Below are 23,574 nucleotides of genomic sequence, written 5' to 3'. Positions count from 1 at the left end.
TGCCTGGATTGGGGAACATGCCTTATGAGAATAGGTTGAGTGAATGCGGCCTTTTCTCCTTGGAGCAATGGAGGATGAGGGGTGACCTGATAGAGGTGTACAGGATGATGAGAGGCATTGATCGTGTGGATAGTCAGTGGCTTCTTCCCAGGGCTGAAATGGGTAGCGCGAGAGGGCACAGTTTTAAGGTGCTTGGGAGTAGGTACAGAGGAGATGTCAGGGGTAAGTTCTTTTTTTCCACAGAGAGTGGTGAGTGTTTGGAATGGGCTGCCGGCGACGTGGTGCAGTTGGATACGATACGGTCTTTAAAGAAGCTCTTGGATAGATACATGGAGCTCAGAAAAATAAAGGGTTATGGGTCACCCCAGGTCATTTCTGAGGTAGAGACATGTTCGGCACAGCTTTGTGTGCTGAAGGGCCTGTATTGTGCTGTAGGCTTTCTACGTCCTGAAAGGAGAGTATAGGGAGTTAGGAAGGCAGTTGAGAAGAAGGACCGCAAAGGTAGTAATCTCGGGAATCCTAGGGGGACCAATATCCTGGCGGGAAGGTTTAATAGAGCTGTTGGAGAGGGTTTGAACTAATTTGGCAGGGGCATGGGAACCGGAATGATGGAGGGGTAGAGAGGGAAAACAGAAATAGATCTAAGGTAGTGAGCAGTAAGGACGTCAGGGAGGACAGGCAGGTGATGGGGCAAATCTGCAGCCACTGGGATGAGTTGCAGTGCAATCAATGCAAGTAGTACCAAATACTGGACTTACGGTGTTATACTTAAATGCACGCAGCATAAGGAATAAGGTGGATGATCTTGTTGTACAGTTACAGATTGACAGGTATGATATTGTGGCCATCACTGAGACATGGCTAAAGGATGCATGTCTCTGGGAGCTGAACGTCCAAGGATACACGGTGTATCAGAAGGACAGGCAGGTAGGTAGAGGGGGTGGCGTGGCTTTAATGGTAAGAAATGATATTAAATCATTAGAAAGATGATTGAAACACACACAAAACGCTGGTGGAACACAGCAGGCCAGGCAGCATCTATAAGGAGAAGCACTGTCAACGTTTCGGGCCGAGACCCTTCGTCAGGACAGACAACACACACAAAATGCTGGTGGAACACAGCAGGCCAGGCAGCATCTATAGGGAGAAGCACTATCGACGTTTCGGGCCGAGACCCTTCGTCAGGACTAACTGAAAGAAAAGAAAGAGATTTGAAAGTAGTGGGGGGAGGGGGAAATGCAAAATGATAGAAGACTGGAGGGGGCGGAGTGAAGCTGAGAGCCAGACAGGTGATTGGCGAAAGTGATACAGAGCTGGAGAAGGGAGAGGATCATGGGACGGGAGGCCTAGGGAGAAAGAAAGTGGGGGGAGCACCAGAGGGAGATGGAGAACAGGCAGAGTGATGGGCAGAGAGAGAGAGAAAAAAAACTAAATATATCAGGGATGGGGTAAGAAGGGGAGGAGGGGCATTAATGGAAGTTAGAGAAGTCAATGTTCATGCCATCAGGTTGGAGGCTACCCAGCCGGTATATAAGGTGTTGTTCCTCCAACCTGAGTGTGGCTTCATCTTGACAGTAGAGGAGGCCGTGGATAGACATATCAGAATGGGAATGGGATGTGGAATTAAAATGTGTGGCCACTGGGAGATCCTGCTTTCTCTGGCGGACCAAGCGTAGGTGCTCAGCGAAATGGTCTCCCAGTCTGCGTCGGGTCTCACCAATATATAAAAGGCCACACCGGGAGCACCGGACACAGTATACCACACCAGCCGACTCACAGGTGAAGTGTCGCCTCACCTGGAAGGAGTGTCTGGGGCCCTGAATGGTGGTGAGGGAGGAAGTGTAAGGGCAGGTGTAGCACTTGTTCCGTTTACAAGAAACCAGAGGTGATTAGAGAGATGGAAGTGAAGGAACCCTTACGAGGCAGTGATCACAACATGATGGAGTTCACTGTGAAATTTGAGAAAGAGAAGCCGAAGTCCGATGTGTCGGTATTTCAGTGGAGTAAAGGAAATTACAGTGGCATGAGAGAGGAACTGGCCAAGGTTGACTGGAAAGGGACACTAGCGGGAAAGTCGGCAGAGCAGCAGTGGCTGGAGTTTATGTGAGAAGTGAGGAGGGTGCAAGACAGATATATTCCAAAGAAGAAGAAATTTTCGAATGGAAAAAGGATGCAACCGTGGCTGACAAGAGAAGTCAAAGCCAAAGTTAAAGCAAAGCAGAGGGCATACAAGGAAGCAAAAATTAGTGGGAAGACCGAGGATTGGGAAGTTTTTAAAAGCTTACAAAAGGAAACTGAAAAAGTCATTAAGAGGGGAAAGATAAACTATGAAAGGAAGCTAGCAAATAATATCAAAGAGGATACTAAAAGCTTTTTCAAGTATATAAAGAGTAAAAGACAGGTGAGAGTAGATATAGGACCGATAGAAAATGATGCTGGAGAAATTGTAATGGGAGATAAGGAGATGGCGGAGGAACTGAACGAGTATTTTGCATCAGTCTTCACTGAGGAAGACATCAGCAATATACTGGACATTCAAGGGTGTCGGGGACGAGGAGTGTGTGCAGTCACAATTACGACAGAGAAAGCACTCAGGAAGCTGAATAGTCTAAAGGTAGGTAAATCTCCTGGACCAGATGGAATGCACCCTCGTGTTCTGAAGGAAGTAGCTGTGGAGATTGCGGAGGCATTAACAACAATCTTTCAAAAGTCAATAGATTCTGGCCTGGGTCCGGAGGACTGGAAGATTGCAAATGTCACTCAGCTATTTAAGAAGGGGGCAAGGAAGCAAAAAGGAAATTATAGACCTGTTAGCTTGACATCGGTGGTTGTGAGGTTGTTGGAGACGATTGTCAAGGATGAGGTTATGGAGTACCTGGAGGCATATGACAAGATAGATAGAACTCAGCATGGTTTTGTTAAAGGAAAACCCTGCCTGACAAACCTAGTGCAATTTTTTGAGGAAATTACAAGTAGGTTAGACAAGGGAGATGCAGTGGATGTTGTGTATTTGGATTTTCAAAAGGCCTTTGACAAGGTGCCGCACGTGAGGCTGCTCACCAAGATAACAGCCCATAGATTTACGGAAGGTGGAGGAGGAGAATTGTGGAAATTGTGGAGGAGTAGAGGGATCTGGGGGGTACATGTCCACAGATCCCTGAAAGTTGCCTCACAGGTAGATAGGGTAGTTAAGAAAGCTTATGGAGTGTTAGCTTTTATAAGTTGAGGGATAGAGTTTAAGAGATGCGATGTAATGGTGCAGCTCTATAAAACTCTGGTTAGGCCACACTTGGAGTACTGTGTCCAGTTCTGGTCGCCTCACTATAGGAAGGATGTGGAAGCATTGGAAAGGGTACAGAGGAGATTTACCAGGATGCTGCCTGGTTTAGAGAATATGGATTATGATCAGAGATTAAGGGAGCTAGGGCCTTACTCGTGGGAGAGAAGGAGGATGAGAGGAGACATGATAGAGGTGTACAAGATATTAAGAGGAATAGACAGAGTAGACAGCCAGTGCCTCTTCCCCAGGGCACCTCTGCTCAGTACAAGAGGACATGGCTTTAAGGTAAGGGGAGGGAAGTTCAAGGGGGATATTAGAGGAAGGTTTTTCACTCAGAGAGTGGTTGGTGCGGGGAATGCACTGCCTGAGACAGTGGTGGAGGCAGATACACTAGTGAAGTTTAAGAGACTACTAGACAGGTATATGGAGGAATTTAAGGTGGGGGGGTTTATATAGGAGGCAGGGTTTGAGGGTCGGCACAACATTTTGGGCCAAAGGGCCTGTAATGTACTGTACTATTCTATGTTCTTGTGGTGAACTATATATACCTGTCTGGACACGCTCCCCCCCCCCCCCCCCCGCTGACTGCTCCTGTGGCTCCTCCCACAGACCCCTGTATAAAGGCGATTGGAGGCACTGCTCCTCCCTCAGTCTTCAGGATGTTGTGTGGTGGTCTCTTGCTGCTTGTTCTTTCTTCCAGCCAATAAAAGCCTACATCTCTGAGAGTTATTGATGGTGCATCAGTTCTATGTTCTGTGGATAGAGTGTTGGTTGATTGCAGGAAACAGAGAGTGGGAATAAAGGGATCCCATTCAGGTTGGCTGCTGGTTACCAGTGGTATTCCACAGGGGTCCGTGTTGGAGCCGTTTCTTTTTACGTTGTATATCAACGATTTGGATTATGGAATAGATGGCTTTGTGGCTAAGTTTGCTGATGATACAAAGATAGGTAGTGCTGAGGAAACAGAGAGTCTGCAGAGAGACTTGGATAGATTGGGAGAATGGGCAAAGAAGTGGCAAATGAATTACAATGTCGGAAAGTGTACGGTCATGCACTTTGGTAGAAGAAATAAACGGACAGACTATTATTTAAATAGGGAGAGAATTCAAAGTTCTGAGATGCAACGGGACTTGGGAATCCTCGTGCAGGATATCCTTAAGGTTAACCTCCAGGCTGAGTTGGTGGTGAAGAAGACGAATCCAGTGTTGGCATTCATTTCTAGAGGAATAGAGTAGAGGAGCAGGGATGTGATGTTGAGGCTCTATAAGGCACTGGTAAGATCTCACTTGGAATACTGTGTGCAGTTTTGGGCTCCTTATTTAAGAAAGGGTGTGCTGACATTGGAGAGGGTTCAGAGAAGATTCACTAGAATGATTCCGGGAATGAGAGGGTTAACACATGAGGAACGTTTGACCGCTCTTGGACTGTACTCCTTGGAGTTTAGAAGAATGAGGGGGGACCTCATAGAAACATTTCGAATGTTGAAAGGCATGGACAGAGTGGATGTGGCAAAGTTGTTTCCCAAGGTGGGGGAGTCTAGTACGAGAGGACATGACTTGAGGAGTGCAGGGAGCCCATTCAGAACAGAGATGCGAAAAAAATTCTTAGCCAGAGGGTGGTGAATCTGTGGAATTTGTTGCCACAGGCGGCAGTGGAGGCCGGGTCATTGGGTGTATTTAAGGCAGAGATTAATAGGTATCTGAGTAGTCAGGACATCAAAGGTTATGGTGAGAAGGCGGGGGAATGGGACTAAAGGGGAGATTGGATCAGCTCATGATGAAATGGCGGAGCAGACTCGATGGGCCGAATGGACAACTTCTGCTCCTTTGTCTTACATGTCTATTTATCGACAGGAATTCACAGTTTTCCTGTATTGCATTGCACTGCTCCCATGAAGACAACAAACTTGACGACACGGTGATATTAAAACTGACTCCAAGGTTGTGCTGCAAGTCCCACTGCATTTTTACAGATGTCAGTACCATATTTCAAGTATACAGAAACCTTCACCTTATACAACCCTACGATCATTTTCTGATGGGGGGACAATGAATGTTGAGAATGCTGGGAGGGGGGGAAGAGAATCTGAATCACTTTTAAAATCACTGACAAGTCATAAAATTTGCTGTTTTGTAGCAGCAGTACAGCACGTGACACAAAAATCACAATAAATAAATACGAATATTAAAAATGGACTTGTGAGGTAGTGTCCATTCAGAAGTCTGATGGCAGGGGGTAGAAAGTGTTCCTGAATCATTGAGTGTGACCCTCCTCCCTGATGGTAGCAGTGAGAAAAGGGCTTGTCCTGAGTGAAGGGGGGGCAGGGTCCTCAGTGACAGATTCTGCCACCTGGCCAGGGTGCTGGAGCGGGCTGAGGTTACAGATCAGTCAGAATGCTGTTGTGGAGCTTTTTGTGATCCTGTCAGTAGTCATCCATCTGTAGAAATAGTGACAAACCAAATCTCCTGAAACTCCTATCGAAGATGAGGAAAGCCAGATGTACAGGCTGCCTCCGGCAAGTCAGAGAGGCTTGCTCCTGGACTCTAATCCCCAAATCGGATCAGGGGGAGGGTTGAAACAGAGAGTCAGACTCACCAGAGAGGGAGAGAGACAGAGACAGAGAGACAGAGAGACAGAGAGAGAGAGAGAGAGAGAGAGACACACACACACACTGACAGAGAGGGAGAGAGAGAGACTGACAGTCAGAGAGAGACAGAGACAGAGAGACTGACTGACAGAGACAGACACACACACACTGACAGAGAGAGAGAGAGACAGACTGACAGAGAGACAGAGAGACAGAGAGAGAGAGAGAGAGAGAGAGAGAGAGAGACACACACACACACACTGACAGAGAGGGAGAGAGAGAGAGACTGACAGTCAGAGAGAGACAGAGACAGAGAGACTGACTGACAGAGACAGACACACACACACTGACAGAGAGAGAGAGAGACAGACTGACAGTCAGAAAGAGAGAGACTGACAGTCAGAGAGAGAGACTGACAGAGAGAGAGAGAGACAGACTGACAGTCAGAAAGAGAGAGACTGACAGTCAGAGAGAGAGACTGACAGAGAGAGACAGAGACAGAGAGACTGACTGACAGAGACAGACACACACACACTGACAGAGAGAGAGAGAGACAGACTGACAGTCAGAAAGAGAGAGACTGACAGTCAGAGAGAGAGACTGACAGAGAGAGAGAGACAGACTGACAGTCAGAAAGAGACAGACTGACAGTCAGAAAGAGAGACTGACAGAGAGAGAGAGAGAGACAGACTGACAGTCAGAAAGAGACAGACTGACAGTCAGAGAGAGAGACTGACAGAGAGAGAGAGAGACAGACTGACAGTCAGACAGAGAGACTGACAGACAGAGAGAGAGACTGACAGAGAGAGAGAGAGACAGACTGACAGTCAGAAAGAGAGACTGACAGAGAGAGAGAGAGACAGACTGACAGTCAGACAGAGAGACTGACAGACAGAGAGAGAGACTGCAGTCAGAGAGAGAGAGGGGTAGTGAGAGTTGGGAAGGAGAGAAAAGAGAAAGGTGGAGGGTGAGGGGAAGGCGGAGGGATTAGCACACTCCCGATGCCGGGGATGAAGGTCGGCGCCCGGCAGCGCCTGCACCTCTCGCTGGGGCTGAGTTCACTGGCCCTCATCTCCTCCAGCGCTGCCTTTGGCAGCGGTTACTGGTGTGTCGGCACACACCGGGTGGTGAAGCCGCTGTGCCGGAGGGCAGGGACCGAGAGCCGCGGGTGCCTGGGGCACGCAGCCGGCGACGGGGCGGCGGGCGAGCCGGGCGAGCCGGAATCGTACGGCTGGGAGACGGGAGAAGACCGCTTCACGTCCCACGCGTTCCACACCGGCTTCTGGACCTCGTGTGAGGAGGAGGATGAGAGAGGGAGAGGTGAGACAGAGTGAAGGGCAGAGAGGAGAGTGGGGTGAGTGCAACGGGGGAGAGGAGGGGAAGTGAGGGGTAGAGAAAGAGAGGGGAGAGGGCAGGGGAGGGGGAGAGGAGAGGGGCAGGAGAAGATGGGGGAAGGTGGGGCGGGGGGACGGAGAGGGGAGATGGGGCGGGGAGAGTGGGGGGAAAGGAGAGGGGAAAGGGGAAGAGGAAGGGGAGAGGGTATAGAGGGGGGTAGGGGTAGAGAGGGGGATAGCGAGGAGGTAGAGAAGGTGTTAGAGAAGGGAGTAGAGGTGTGACTCTCCATTTGCTTTTACTTATTCCTTCTCCTCTCCAGTGAAATGCCGGAGCTTCCTTCAGCTCACACCAGAATCGGAACAGGGTAGGTATAACCCCTCCATATATTTTGTAACCCCTACACACCCCATCCTCCTGTTCAAACCCCACCCTCACCCCCATCTCCGTTACCCCTATAGTCCCCGTCCTATTCAAACCCCTCCCTATCTAATATTGATATTATCAATATTCCCTAATGTTGATTGGCACCTGATTAGTTCCAAGGGTTTAGGTGGGGCAGAGTTTGCTAACTGTGTCCAGGATGGATTCCTCTCACAGTATGTTGGCAGGCCGATTGGGGGAATGCCATACTAGATCTAGTATTAGGTAACGAACCGGGTCAGGTCACAGATCTCTCAGTGGGTGAGCATCTGGGGGACAGTGGCCACCGCTCCCTGGCCTTTAGCATTATCATGGAAAAGGACAGAATCTGAGAGGACAGGAAAATTTTTAATTGGGGAAGGGAAAATTATGAGGCTATAAGGCTAGAACTTGCAGGTGTGAATTGGGATGATGTTTTTGCAGGGAAATGTACTATGGACATGTGGTCGATGTTTAGGGATCTCTTGCAGGATGTTAGGGATAAATTTGTCCCAGTGAGGAAGATAAAGAACGGTAGGGAGAAGGAACCATGGGTAACAAGTGAGGTGGAGAATCTAGTCAGGTGGAAGAAGGCAGCATACATGAGGTTTAGGAAGCAAGGATCAGATGGGTCTATTGAGGAATATAGGGTAGCAAGAAAGGAGCTTAAAAGGGGCTGAGAAGAACAAGAAGGGGACATGAAAAGGCCTTGGTAAGTAGGGTAAAGGAAAACCCCAAGGCATTCTTCAATTATGTGAAGAACAAAAGGTTGACAAGATGGGACTGATTAGAGATAAAGGTGGGAAGATGTGCCTGGGGACTGTGGAAGTGAACGAGGTCCTCAATGAATACTTCTCTTTGGTATTCACCACTGAGAGGGAATGATGATGGTGAGGACAATATGAGTGAAGTTGATGTTCTGGAGCACGTTGATATTAAGGGAGGGGAGGTGTTGGAGTTGTTAAAATACATCAGGACGGATAAGTCTCCGGGGCCTGATGGAATATTCCCCAGGCTGCTCCACGAGGCGAGGGAAGAGATTGCTGAACCTCTGGCTAGGATCTTTATGTCCTCGTTGTCCATGGGAATGGTACCGGAGGATTGGAGGGAGGCAAATGTTGTCCCCTTGTTCAAAAAAGGTAGTAGGGATAGTCTGGGTAATTATAGACCAGTGAGCCTTATGTCTGTGGTGGGAAAGCTGTTGGAAAAGATTCTTAGAGATAGAATCTATGGATAATTAGAGAATCATGGTCTGATCAGGGACAGTCAGCATGGCTTTGTGAAAGGCAGATCGTGTCTAACAAGCCTGATAGATTTCTTTGAGGAGGTGACCAGGCATATAGATGAGGGTAGTGCAGTGGATGTGATCTACATGGATTTTAGTAAGGCATTTGACAAGGTTCCACATGGTAGGCTTATTCAGAAAGTCAGAAGGCATGGGATCCAGGGAAGTTTGGCCAGGTGGATTCAGAATTGGCTTGCCTGTAGAAAGCAGAGGGTCATGGTGGAGGGAGTACATTTGGATTGGAGGGTTGTGACTAGCGGTGTCCCACAAAGATCAGTTCTGGGACCTCAACTTTTCGTGATTTTTATTAACGACCTGGATATGGGGGTAGAAGGGTGGGTTGGCAAGTTTGCAGACGACACAAAGGTTGGTGGTGTTGTGAATAGTGTAGAGGATTGTCGAAGATTGCAGAGAGACATTGATAGGATGCAGAAGTGGGCTGAGAAGTGGCAGATGGAGTTCAACCCAGAGAAGTGTGAGGTGGTACACTTTGGAAGGACAAACTCCAAGGCAGAGTACAAAGTAAATGGCAGGATACTTGGTAGTGTGGAGGAGCAGAGGGATCTGGGGGTACATGTCCACAGATCTCTGAAAGTTGCCTCACAGATAGGTAGTTAAGAAAGCTTATGAAGTGTTAGCTTTCATAAGTCGAGGGATAGAGTTTAAGAGACGCGATGTAATGGTGCAGCTCTATAAAACTCTGGTTAGGCCACACTTGGAGTGCTGTGTCCAGTTATGGTCGCCTCACTATAGCAAAGATGTGGAAGCATTGGAAAGGGTACAGAGGAGATTTACCAGGATGCTGCCTGGTTTAGAGAATATGGATTATGATCAGAGATTAACGGAGCTAGGGCTTTACTCTCTGCAGAATGAGGGGAGACATGATAGAGGTGTACAAGATATTAAGAGGAATAGACAGAGTGGACAGCCAGCGCCTCTTCCCCAGGGCACCACTGCTCAGTACAAGAGGACATGGCTTTAAGGTAAGGGGAGGGAAGTTCAAGGGGGATATTAGAGGAAGGTTTTTCACTCAGAGAGTGGTTGGTGTGTGGAATTCACTGCCTGAGTCAGTGGTGGAGGCAGATACACTAGTGAAATTTAAGAGACTACTAGACAGGTATATAGAGGACTTTAAGGTGGAGGGTTATATGGGGGGGGCAGGGTTTAAGGGTCGGCACAACATTGTGGGCCGAATGGCCTGTACTGTGCTTTGTTCTTTATTTCTGTAACTCTCCCTGGAAATTATGCACTTTTATATTAATGTATACACTTTTATTTTGAAGCCAACACAACCACAACAAACTTTCAGAGTCCACTGTGTTGCAAGCTGTGGTGTTTCTGTCCTGAAGTGGTGGTTAGGGTTGTGCTGGTTGGTTGAAGAACTGACGGGTGGGTGTGTTGGAATTCCTGCCCGATACCAGCTGTCAGAAGATGGATGCTGGGGCCTTCGATACCGGATTTACCCCGACGGTGGGGAGGGCCCACGACGCTCTGCAGCTCTTTGCTTTGCTGCCATCAGCAGTGAAGAGCATGAGCAGCTTCAATAATATCCCTGAGGATACAACCTGGGTCCAACATATTGATGTCGTTATGAAGTGGCACAATTAGTTTTTCAGCCGTCTGGTGTGCCACCAGAGAGCAGTAGGCATTTCTACTGACTGCATCGTCCCCTGATTCGCAGGCTTCAATGCATGGGATCGCGAGAGGCCGCAGAGGATTGTACACACACCCAGGCCTCCCCACCATCGAGGACATCTCACAAAGGTGGGCTCTCTGCACACTTCTCGTTGGCAGCAACAGAGCAGAAGTGCAGCAGTCTGAAGACATACAGTCAGTGTTTCACCAGGACAGGCCATGTGTTCAACAACACTGCCGATGTAGACAGGAGAGCATACAGCACCCTCCTCCTGAAACGTAGGGACAAGGCTGAGGTCAGTGATGAAACCACTCTTTCTGGAGGAGATAGGATTGATTTGCAGTGATATCTCTCTCACCCTCCCTCCCTCTCTCCTCCTTCCCACATTCAATATCTCTCCCCATCTTCTACATCCTTCCCTCTCCCACCCCTCCCACCCTCCCACTCCCAATCACAGTTCTGTTCTCTGGCTCTGTCCTCCCTCTCTCCTCCGCTTCACTCTCTTCACTCCCCACCCCTTCTATCCTCCCTCCAGCACCCTCTTCCCCACTGCCACTCCCATTCCTTCCCCCTTTCTATATCTCCCCTTCCACACTCAATAACCCCTCCTTCTTCACCCCACCCCCTTCCCTTTAGCCCCTTTTCTCCACATGTCTCTACTTTCCCCCTCCTCCCTCCCTCTTGTCCTAGGGACTCACCCTCCGTTCTATTCCAGGAGTCCTGTGGTTTGCCATCGTGGCTGAGATCCTCTACATCGCCCTTCTGTCTCTGGGCTTCAGTCTGCTGTGTTTCGAACTCGCCTGCACACACCGCACACTCGTCACACTCAAGACCAATTCCTTTGCTGCCATCTTCACCGTCCTCTCGGGTAAGAGCCTCCCTCTCCCCAGCCTGACTTCACCCTCAATACCACTGACCCCAGCCAATCCCTCAACACACATGCAAAACCTGTTCTGAAATGAGCTAGTCTATGCATACAGCATCCGCCACATCTATAGGTCAGGAGTGTGAGGAATTCTCCCCACGTCCCTGGATGGTCTCAGCCAAAGTTCAGAGTGAAATGTATTATCAGAGTACATACACGTCACCACATACAACCCTGGGAGTCTTTTTCCTGCGGGAATACTTAGTAAAATGTATTATCAGAGTACATACACGTCACCACATACAACCCTGGGAGTCTTTTTCCTGCGGGAATACTTAGTAAAATGTATTATCAGAGTACATACACGTCACCGCATACACGTCACCACATACAACCCTGGGAGTCTTTTTCCTGCGGGAATACTTAGTAAAATGTATTATCAGAGTACATACACGTCACTGCATACAACCCTGGGAGTCTTTTAAATACTTAGCAGATCTATAGAACAGTAACTGTAAACAGGATCGATGAACAAAATACCGTGCAAATGCAAATTTAAGTAAATAGCAATAAATAACTAGAGCATGAAATAACAAGCTAAAGAGTTGCTAAAGTGAGACCATTGGTTGTGAAAACACCAGAAACAGATTGAGTGTAACTATCCTCTTTTGCTCAAGAACCGGATGGTTGAGGGGTGGTAACTGTTCTTGAACCTGGTGGTGTGAGTCCTGAGGCTCCTGTACCTCGTTCCTGATGGTAGCAGGAAGAGAGCCTGGCCTGTGAGGTGAGGATCTTTGATGATGGATGTTGGTTTTCTATGGCAATGTTTCATGTAGATGTGCTCAATCCATGACGTACTGGGACAAATCCACTGCCTTTTGTAGGATTTTTAAACTCAATCCCATAATGCAGCCACACTCTCCACCACACACCTATAGAAGTCTGCCAAGGTTTTTGATGAGATGCCGGACCTCCACAGGCTCCTGAGGAGATAGAGGCATTGTTGTGTGTTTTTTTTGGAATATTTATTTATACGATGGGTCCAGGACAGGTCCTCTGAAATAGTGACACTCTGAAATTTAAAGTCACTGACCGTCTGCACCTCTGCCCTCTGATGATTACTGGCTCCTGGACCTCTGGTTTCCCTCTCCTGAAGTCTACAATCAGTTCCTTGGTCTTGCTGACATTGAGTGAGAGGTTGTTGTTATGACACCACAGCCAAGTTTTCAATCTCCCTCCTGTATTCATCATCCCTTTGATACGGCCCACAGCAGCAAACTTGAATCTGGTGCTGGACCTGTACTTTGGTCTTATTGACACTGAGTGAGAGATTGTTCCTGTGACTCCACTCAACCAAGTTTTCACTCTCCCTCTGATTCATCAGTCCTTTGATCCGGCCCACACAGTGGTGCTGGACCTGTACTGAGCCTCACAGTCACAGGTGCAAAGCGAGTAGAACAGGGGGCCGAGCACACATCCCCGCGGTGCTCCTGTGCTGATGGAGATTGTGCAGGAGATGTTTCTGCCAATCCGGACCGACTGGGGTCTCCAGGGAGGAAATCCCGGATCCAACTGCACAAGAGGGTATTGAGGCCCAGGTCTTGGAGTTTACCGATTACTTTTGAGGGGATGATGGTGTTAAATGCCGAGCTGTAATCGATAAAGAGCCTCCTGATGTTTGCACCTTTGCTGTCCGGATGTTGCAGGGTTGTGTGAAGAGCCAGTGAGATGGCATCTGCTGTGGGCCTGTTGATTCGGTAGGTGAATTGGTGCAGGTCCAAGTTTCATTCAGACAGGAGCTGATGCGTTTCATCACCAACCTCTCAAAACACCTCATCACTGAGGATGCAAGTGTCACAGACGGGTTACCACATTCTCTGGGGCACTGGCATGGACGAAGCCTGCTTGAAGCAGACGGGTACCTCACACTGCCGGAGCGAGAGGCTGGAGATAGTTGGTCAGCACAGGACCTCAGTACGTGGCCGGGTTCTCTGTCCAGACTCACTTGGACTCACTCTCTTGCTGGTACTCCGCACGTTATCTTCAGATACTGAGACCAAAGGGTCATCGGGAGACCGGGGTGTGCGAGGGTTCCTCCCTGTTCTAGTGATGCATCGAAGGCATTGGGCTCATCTGGAAGTGAAGCTCGCAAGATTCAGCTTTGTAGGAGGTTATGGCATTCAGATCCTGACACAGCCATCGAGCATCCCTCGTTGATTCGGCCTAGTCTGGAATCTCCATTTTTCCCGTGAGATGGCTCTCCGGCGATCACACCCGCACCTCTCGTAGCATTCTTGATCTCCAGACCTGAGTGCCTCCGATCTGGCTCTCAGCAGATTCCGGATTCCATTCTTCATGCAGGGCTTCTGATTGGGGACCCTGAATGATTTCATGGGGACATCCTCATCCACAGCTGTTTTAATAGAGTCTGTAATGACCCTGGTGTTGTCATTCAGGTCCTCAGATGCGTTCTTGCACACAGCCCAATTCACAGACTCAAGACAACCCTGTCACCGTTCTTCAGCCTCTTGGTTGTCGTGATCTCTGGACCCTGCTCTTTAGTCTGTCTGTACGCAGGTAGCAGGAGTGCAGCCAAATGATCCAACTTGCCAAAATGCAATCTCAGGATCGACAGGCATTCCTTTTCGCTGTGTAGCAGTGGTCTTGAGCGTTGGGACCTCCGGTACAACTGGTTATGTGCTGGTGGTGCGTGCAGTATTTTCTTCCGACAGGCCTGGTTAAAACCGCCGACTATAATCTGAAATGCATCAGGTTTCTTGCTTACAGCACCGTGCAGGTTCGCGGGAGCTTGCTTATAATCGGCGGCTGATGGTTTGTAATCTGCGGTCAGGATCATGGATGAGAACTCTCGAGGTCAACGTGTAATCATTTGTTGTTCTAAGTGAAGGAACAAGATGTCGACATTACCTTCTCATCCAAACACCAACGAGATTGATGCTGCCACCTTTGATCATTTCTGAAAATTTCTGGCAGAATGCCTCCCCCTCTGTGCTTGGACTCTGGCTCTCCTGCTGCGTTTCCAGCCTTGATCCTTAAACTCTTCATGTGCTCCGTATTCAGTCGACAATCCACACCGCCTCTGGTCAGGAGTGCAAGGGAACGACACCACTTCCCCAAAAACCCTCAACAGGACCCAGGTACCTATGAGTACATCCCATCTGCCCGCGTTTCCCCATAAGCTTACCTGTCCTCGTTCCATAGACAGACCACCCTCTGAGTGAAACAGTTACCCCTCTGTCCCTAGTAATATCTCCCCTTACACCTGTGTTCTCTGGTTCTTGAATCCCAACCCCAGGGAAAAAGTCCGTTCACATTCACCCTATCTGTGCCCCTCATACATCTCTGTAAGGCCATCTCTCAATCTCCTACACTCCATGGAATAAAGTCCCAACCTGCACAACCTCTCTCCATACCTCAATCCCTCAAATCCCAGAAACATCCTCATAAATCTCCTCTGCACCCTTCCCAGCTCAATGGCATCTTTCCTGCAGCAGGGCGACCAGAACTGAACACAATACACTGAGTGTGGCCTCACCAACGTCTCGTACAACTGCAATATAACGTCCCAACCCCTGTACCCAGTGCCCCAACTGATGAAGGCCTGTGTGGCAAATGCCTTCTTCACTGCCCTGTCTACCTGTGACTCCATTTTCAGGGAACCATGTCCCTGTACCTGCTCGGTACGGCAACATAACGTCACAACTCCTGTACTCAGTGTCCTGACTGTACCAGCTCAGAACGGCAACATAACGTCGCAACTCCTGTACTCAGTGTCCTGACTGTACCAGCTCAGAACGGCAACATAACGTCACAACTCCAGTACTCAGTGCCCCGACTGATGAAGGCCTGTGTGGCAAACGTCTTCTTCACTGCCCTGTCTACCTGAGACTCCACTTTCAGGGAACCATGTCCCCGTACCCCTGGGTCCCTCTGTTCCATAACACTCCCATGAAGCTACTATTCTCTATGTAAGACCTACCTGGCTTGTCTTCCCAACACACAACTCCTTGCACTGACCCAAATTTGCCATTCCTCCACGCACTTCTCCAGTTGACAGAGATCCTGAGGATAATGGAAGGGGAACCAGGGGGGAATGAGTGGAACGGATGCCGGGAGTGGAATGGTGTGCAGAGGAGTGGAAATTACACAATCGGTTGGAAGGAGTGTCGGGGGGTGGGAATGAATGTCGGGGGAGGGGTGGGAATGAGCGTCGGGGAGGGGGGGAATGAGCGTCGGGGAGGGGGTGGGAATGAGTGTCAGGGAGGGGTGGGAAGGGATGTCGGGGAGGGGGGAAGGAGTGTCGGGGGGAGGGGTGGGAAGGGACGTCGGGGAGGGGGTGGGAAGGAGTGTCGGGGAGGGGGGTGGGAAGGAGTGTCGGGGAGGGGGTGGGAAGGAGTGTCGGGGAGGGGGTGGGAAGGAGTGTCGGGGAGGGGGTGGGAAGGAGTGTCGGGGAGGGGGTGGGAAGGAGTGTCGGGGAGGGGGGTCGGAAGGAGTGTCGGGGAGGGGGGTCGGAAGGAGTGTCGGGGAGGGGGTGGGAAGGGGTGTCGGGGGGAGGGGTGGGAAGGGGAGGGGGAGGGGTGGGAAGGAGTGTCGGGGAGGGGTGGGAAGGGGTGTCGGGGAGGGGGTGGGAAAGAGTGTCGGGGAGGGGGTGGGAAAGAGTGTCGGGGAGGGGGTGGGAAAGAGTGTCGGGGGAGGGGTGGGAATGAGTGACGGGGAGGGGGTGGGAAGGGGTGTCGGGGAGGGGGGTGGGAAGGGGTGTCGGGGGGAGGGGTGGGAAGGGGTGTCAGGGGAGGGGTGGGAAGGGGTGTCGGGGGTTGGAATGAGTGTTGGGGAGGGGGTGGGAAGGGGTGTTGGGGGAGGGGGTCGGAATGAGTGTTGGGGAGGGGGGTGGGAAGGAGTGTCGGGGAGGGGGTGGGAAGGAGTGTCGGGGAGGGGGTGGGAAGGAGTGTCGGGGAGGGGGTGGGAAGGGGTGTCGGGGGGAGGGGGTCGGAATGAGTGTCGGGGAGGGGGGTCGGAAGGAGTGTCAGGGAGGGGGGTCGGAAGGAGTGTCGGGGAGGGGGGTGGGAAGGAGTGTCGGGGAGGGGGTGGGAAGGAGTGTCGGGGGAGGGGGTCGGAAGGAGTGTCGGGGAGGGGGTTGAGAAGGAGTGTCGGGGAGGGGTGGGAAGGAGTGTCGGGGAGGGGGTTGGGAAGGAGTGTCGGGGAGGGGGTGGGAAGGAGTGTCGGGGAGGGGGTGGGAAGGAATGTCGGGGGAGGTGGTGGGAAGGAGTGTCGGGGAGGGGGTGGGAAGGAGTGTCGGGGAGGGGGTGGGAAGGAGTGTCGGGGAGGGGGTGGGAAGGAATGTCGGGGGAGGTGGTGGGAAGGAGTGTCGGGGAGGGGGTGGGAAGGAGTGTCGGGGAGGGGGGTGGGAAGGAGTGTCGGGGGGAGGGGGTCGGAAGGAGTGTCGGGGAGGGGGTGGGAAGGAGTGTCGGGGGAGGGGGTGGGAAGGAGTGTTGGGGAGGGGGGTCGGAAGGAGTGTCGGGGGAGGGGGGTGGGAAGGAGTGTCGGGGAGGGGGTGGGAAGGAGTGTCGGGGAGGTGGTGGGAAGGAGTGTCGGGGGAGGTGGTGGGAAGGAGTGTCGGGGAGGGGGTGGGAAGGAGTGTCGGGGGGAGGGGGTGGGAAGGAGTTTCGGGGGAGGGGGGTCAGAAGGAGTGTCGGGGAGGGGGGTGGGAAGGAGTGTCGGGGGAGGGGTAGGAAGGAGTGTCGGGGAGGGGGTGGGAAGGAGTGTCGGGGAGGGGGTGGGAAGGGGTGTCGGGGAGGTGGTGGGAAGGGGTGTCGGGGAGGGGGTGGGAAGGGGTGTCGGGGAGGGGGTGGGAAGGGGTGTCGGGGAGGGGGTGGGAAGGGGTGTCGGGGGAGGGGATCGGAAGGAGTGTCGGGGAGGTGGGTCGGAAGGAGTGTCGGGGAGGGGGTGGGAAGGAGTGTCGGGGAGGGGGTCGGAATGAGTGTCGGGGAGGGGGTCGGAATGAGTGTCGGGGAGGGGGCTCGGATTGAGTGTCGGGGAGGGGGGTCGGAAGGAGTGTCGGGGGAGGGAGGTGGGAAGGAGTGTCGGGGTGGGGGGAAGGAGTGTCGGGGGAGTGGGTGGGAAGGAGTGTCGGGGGAGGGGGTGGGAAGGGGTGTCAGGGGGAGGGGGTGGGAAGGAGTGTCGGGGGAGGGGGTGGGAAGGAGTGTCGGGGAGGGGGTGGGAAGGAGTGTCGGGGAGGGGGTGGGAAGGAGTGTCGGAGGGAGGGGGGTCAGAAGGAGTGTCGGGGAGGGGGTGGGAAGGAGTGACGGGGGAGGGGGTGGGAAGGGGTGTCAGGGGGAGGGGGTGGGAAGGAGTGTCGGGGAGGCGGGTGGTAAGGAGTGTCGGGGAGGCGGGTGGTAAGGAGTGTCGGGGAGGCGGGTGGGGAGGAGTGTCGAGGGAGGGGGTGGGAAGGGGTGTCGAGGAGGGGGGTCGGAAGGAGTGTCGGGGGGGGGGTGGCAAGGGGTGTCGAGCAGGGGGGTGGGAAAGGGTGTCGAGGGAGGGGGTGGGAAGGGGTGTCGGGGAGGGGGTTCGGAAAGGGTGTCGAGGGAGGGGGTGGGAAGGGGTGTCGGGGAGGGGGGTCGGAAGGAGTGTCGGGGGAGGGGGTGGCAAGGGGTGTCGAGCAGGGGGGTGGGAAAGGGTGTCGAGGGAGGGGGTGGGAAGGGGTGTCGAGGAGTGGGGTGGGAAGGGGTGTCGAGGAGGGGGGTGGGAAGGAGTGTCGGGGAGGGGGTGGGAAGGAGTGTCGGGGGAGGGAGGTGGGAAGGAGTGTCGGGGAGGGGTGGGAAGGAGTGTCGGGGAGGGGGTGGGAAGGAGTGTCGGGGAGGGGGTGGGAAGGAGTGTCGGGGAGGGGGTGGGAAGGAGTGTCGGGGAGGGGGTGGGAAGGAGTGTCGGGGAGGGGGTGGGAAGGAGTGTCGGGGGAGGGAGGTGGGAAGGAGTGTCGGGGAGGGAGGTGGGAAGGAGTGTCGGGGAGGGAGGTGGGAAGGAGTGTCGGGGAGGGAGGTGGGAAGGAGTGTCGGGGAGGGAGGGGGGAAGGAGTGTCGGGGAGGAGGGGGGAAGGAGTGTCGGGGGAGTGGGTGGGAAGGGGTGTCAGGGGGAGGGGGTGGGAAGGAGTGTCGGGGAGGGGGTGGGAAGGAGTGTCGGGGAGGGGGTGGGAAGGAGTGTCGGGGGAGGGGGGTGGGAAGGAATGTCGGGGAGAGGGATGGGAAGGAGTGTCGGGGAGGGGGTGGGAAGGAGTGACGGGGGAGTGGGTGGGAAGGGGTGTCAGGGGAGGGAGGTGGGAAGGAGTGTCGGGGGAGGGAGGTGGGAAGGAGTGACGGGGGAGGGGGTGGGAAGGAGTGACGGGGGAGGGAGGTGGGAAGGAGTGACGGGGGAGGGAGGTGGGAAGGAGTGACGGGGGAGGGGGTGGGAAGGAGTGACGGGGGAGGGGGTGGGAAGGGGTGTCAGGGGGAGGGGGTGGGAAGGAGTGCCGGGGAGGGGTGGGAAGGAGTGTCGGGGAGGGGGTGGGAAGGAGTGTCGGGGAGGGGGTGGGAATGGGTGTCAGGGGGAGAGGGTGGGAAGGAGTGTCGGGGAGGAGGGTCGGAAGGAGTGTAGGGGGCAGGTGGTGGGAAGGAGTGTCGGGGAAGGCGGTGGGAAGGAGTGTCGGGGAAGGTGGTGGGAAGGAGTGTCGGGAAGGCGGTGGGAAGGGGTGTCGGGGAGGGGGTGGGAAGTGGTGTCGGGGAGGGGGTGGGAAGGGGTGTCGGGGAGGGGGTGGGAAGGGGTGTCGGGGAGGGGGTGGGAAGGGGTGTCGGGGAGGGGGTGGGAAGGGGTGTCGGGGAGGGGGTGGGAAGGAGTGTCGGGGGAGCTGGTGGGAAGGAGTGTCGGGGAGGGGGTGGGAAGGAGTGTCGGGGGAGGTGGTGGGAAGGAGTGTCGGGAAGGCGGTGGGAAGGGGTGTCGGGGAGGGGGTGGGAAGGGGTGTCGGGGAGGGGGTGGGAAGGGGTGTCGGGGAGGGGGTGGGAAGGAGTGTCGGGGGAGCTGGTGGGAAGGAGTGTCGGGGAGGGGGAACAGAGGTTGGTGGGTTTCTGCGGGGGTTGGCTGGAGTTTTGGGGTTATTGTGGATGGACTGTCGGGGGGGGGGGGGAGATGGAGAATGCTAGGGTGGGTGAAGCTCCCTCTGTCACACCATAATGCTGATGTTCTGCTGATGTGGCAGGTCTGCTGGGAATGGTTGGACACATGATGTACACGACAGTATTCCACGTAACTGTCAGCCTCGGTCCGAAGGATTGGAAGCCTCAAACATGGGATTACGGATGGTCATTCCTGTAAGTTCCACTTGTTCACATCACACACTCCCGGGGTCAGACACAGAGTGAATCTCCCTCCACACCGTCCCATCACACACTCCCGGGGTCAGACAGAGTGAATCTCCCTCCACACCGTCCCATCACACACTCCCGGGGTCAGACAGAGTGAATCTCCCTCCACACCGTCCCATCACACACTCCCGGGGTCAGACACAGAGTGAATCTCCCTCCACACCGTCCCATCACACACTCCCGGGGTCAGACAGAGTGAATCTCCCTCCACACCGTCCCATCACACACTCCCGGGGTCAGACACAGAGTGAATCTCTCTCCACACAGTCCCATCACACACTCCCGGGGTCAGACAGAGTGAATCTCCCTCCACACAGTCCCAACACACACTCCCGGGGTCAGACAGAGTGAATCTCCCTCCACACCGTCCCATCACACACTCCTGGGGTCAGACCCAGTGTGAATCTCCCTCCACACCGTCCCATCACACAATCACGGGGTCAGACACAGTGAATCTCCCTCCACACTGTCCCATCACACACTCCCGGGGTCAGACACAGAGAGAATCTCCCTCCACACCGTCCCATTACACACTCCCGGGGTCAGACACAGAGTGAATCTCCCTCCACACCGTCCCATCACATACTCCCGGGGTCAGACAGAGTGAATCTCCCTCCACACCGTCCCATCACACACTCCCGGGGTCAGACAGAGTGAATCTCCCTCCACACCGTCCCATCACACACTCCCGGGGTCAGACACAGAGAGAATCTCCCTCCACACCGTCCCATCACACACCTGCTAATCGGGCGAGCAAATTAGAACGAATTCCCCCACACTGAGGAGAGAATCCTGAGAGATACCAAGTTGTGTTGAATCTGTGCTGAAATTGTCTCCACCCCCACATCATCCCAAACAACCGCACAGTGCAATCCTATCAATTATACACTCAGGATAGAGACATCGAGGACTTATTTTAAGAGGATTACAAGTGTAATTTAAAAGAAATCCAAAAATTATAATCGGGGGGAACTGAACACAAGGCAAGTCCAAGGACAGACAGAGCAGAGGATCAGGCCCCATCTCCACACATTCCATTTCCCAAGGATTTTACTGTAACTCCTCTTCCTTGGCATTTCCTGATCCATCTGAAATGTTGGGTAAGTCTCTCCCCCTATTACTTCTGTCCACCCCAGTCTCTGTGGGGAAATAACTCATCTACATCACTCCTCAGCTGATGCAACACAAAAAGCCATCACGGCTCTGTACGGCATCAGCAATGCCCGTGACCGAAGCACATCACGAAACCAGCCTCCCCTCCGTGGCAGGCAACATAACCAAAGATCCCCACCCACCCGGTTCCATTCTCTGTAACCCCCTGGGTCAGACCCACACCGGGATAACCGTGCACAGTTCCCATCTCCATTTCCCCCTGGGTCAGACCCACACCGGGAGCACCGTGCACAGTTCCCGTCTCCATATTCCCCTAGGTCAGACCCACACCGGGATCACCGAGCACAGTTCCCGTCTCCATATTCCCCTGGGTCAGACCTACACTGGGAGCACCGTGCACAGTTCCCGTCTCTGTATCTCTGGGTCAGACCCACACTGGGAGCACTGTGCACAGTTCCCATCTCCATATCCCCCTGGGTCAGACCCACACCGGGAGCACCGTGCACAGTTCCTGTCTCCGTATCCCCCTGGTTCAGACCCACACCTGGAGCACCGTGCACAGTTCCCGTCTCCGTATCCCCCTGGGTCAGACCCACACTGGATCACCGTGCACAGTTCCCGTACATGTAACCCCCTAGGCCAGACCCACACCGGGATCACCGTGCACAGTTCCCATCTCCATATCCCCCTGGTTCAGACCCACACTGGGAGCACCGTGCACAGTTCACGTCTCTGTATCTCTGGGTCAGACCCACACCGGGAGCACCGTGCACAGTTCCTGTCTCCGTATCCCCCTGGTTCAGACCCACACTGGGAGCACCGTGCACAGTTCCTGTCTCCGTATCCCCCTGGGTCAGACCCACACCTGGAGCACCGTGCACAGTTCCCGTCTCCGTATCCCCCTGGGTCAGACCCACACTGGATCACCGTGCACAGTTCCCGTCCCTGTAACCCCCTGGGCCAGACCCACACCGGGATCACCGTGCACAGTTCCCATCTCCATATCCCCCTGGTTCAGACCCACACTGGGAGCACCGTGCACAGTTCCCGTCTCCATATCCCCCTGGGTCAGACCCACACCGGGAGCACCGGGCACAGTTCCCGTCTCTATATCCCCCTGGGTCAGACCCACACTGGGAGCACCGTGCACAGTTCCCGTCTCCATATCCCCCTGGGTCAGACCCACACCGGGAGCACCGTGTACAGTTCCTGTCTCCATATCCCCCTGGGTCAGACCCACACCGGGATAACCGTGCACAGTTCCCGTCTCCATATCCCTGGGTCAGACCCACACCGGGAGCACCGTGCACAGTTCCCATCTCCATATCCCCCTGGGTCAGACCCACACCGTGAGCACCGTGTACAGTTCCTGTCTCCATATCCCCCTGGGTCAGACCCACACCGGGAGCACCGTGCACAGTTCCTGTCTCCATATCCCCCTGGGTCAGACCCACACCGGGAGCACCGGGCACAGTTCCCGTCTCCATATCCCCCTGGGTCAGACCCACACCGGGAGCACCGTGCACAGTTCCCATCTCCATATCCCTCTGGGTCAGACCCACACCGGGATCACCGTGCACAGTTCCCGTCTCCCTATCCCCCTGGGTCGGACCCACACCGGGAGCACAGTGCACAGTTCCAGTCTCCATATCCCCCTGGGTCAGACCCACACCGGGAGCACCGTGCACAGTTCCAATCTCCATATCCCTCTGGGTCAGACCACACCGGGAGCACCGTGCACACTTCCCATCGCCATATACCCCTGGGTCAGACCCACACCGGGAGCACCGTGCACACTTCCCATCTCCATATACCCCTGGGTCAGACCCACACCGGGAGTACCGTGCACAGTTCCCGTCTCTGTAATCCCCTGGGCCAGACCCACACCGGGAGCACCGTGCACAGTTCCCATCTCCATATCCCCCTGGGTCAGACCAACATCGGGAGCACCGTGCACAGTTCCCGTCTCCATATCCCCCTGGGTCAGACCCACACCGGCAGCACCGTGCACAGTTCCCATCTCCATATCCCCCTGGGTCAGACCCACACCGGGAGCACCGTGCACAGTTCCCGTCTCTGTAACCCCCTGGGTCAGACCCACACCGGGAGCACCATGCACAGTTCCCATCTCCATATCCTCCTGGGTCAGACCCACACCGGGATCACCGTGCTCAGTTCCCATCTCCATTTCCCCCTGGGTCAGACCCACACCGGGATCACCGTGCACAGTTCCCGTCTCCATATCCCCCTGGGTCAGACCCACACCGGGATCACCATGCACAGTTCCCATCTCCATATCCCCCTGGGTCAGACCCACACCGGGAGCACCGTGCACAGTTCCCGTCTCTGTAATCCCCTGGGCCAGACCCACACCGGGAGCACCGTGCACAGTTCCCATCTCCATATCACCCTGGGTCAGACCCACACCGAGAGCATCGAGCACAGTTCCCGTCTCTGTAATCCCCTGGGCCAGACCCACATCGGGAGCACCGTGCACAGTTCCCGTCTCCAAATCGCCCTGGGCCAGACTCACATCGGGATCAACATGCACAGTTCCCGTCTCGGTATCTCTGGGTCAGACCCACACCGGGATCACCGTGCACAGTTCCCGTCTCTGTAACCCCCTGGGTCAGACCCACACCTGCAGCACCGTGCACAGTTCCCGT

The 23,574-nt window shown here is 54.2% G+C and overlaps 1 protein-coding gene across 1 annotated transcript in view; it reads left to right on the top strand.

The window, feature by feature from the left end:
* Positions 1 to 6,877: 6,877 nt before the first annotated feature.
* Positions 6,878 to 23,574, top strand: part of LOC132389541 (germ cell-specific gene 1-like protein) — a 54,662-nt gene continuing 37,965 nt past the window's right edge. The window contains exons 1-4 of the mRNA XM_059962014.1: positions 6,878 to 7,187; positions 7,522 to 7,566; positions 11,238 to 11,390; positions 19,630 to 19,741. Of these exons, the coding sequence (XP_059817997.1) occupies positions 6,878 to 7,187; positions 7,522 to 7,566; positions 11,238 to 11,390; positions 19,630 to 19,741 (620 nt within the window). The remainder of the gene's footprint in view (positions 7,188 to 7,521; positions 7,567 to 11,237; positions 11,391 to 19,629; positions 19,742 to 23,574) is intronic.

This window comes from Hypanus sabinus, unplaced genomic scaffold (assembly GCF_030144855.1).
Source record: "Hypanus sabinus isolate sHypSab1 unplaced genomic scaffold, sHypSab1.hap1 scaffold_596, whole genome shotgun sequence".
Classification (NCBI taxonomy): Eukaryota; Metazoa; Chordata; class Chondrichthyes; order Myliobatiformes; family Dasyatidae; genus Hypanus; species Hypanus sabinus.
Note: the sequence above shows the minus strand (reverse complement) of the source record. Positions and strands in the feature narration are given on the sequence as shown.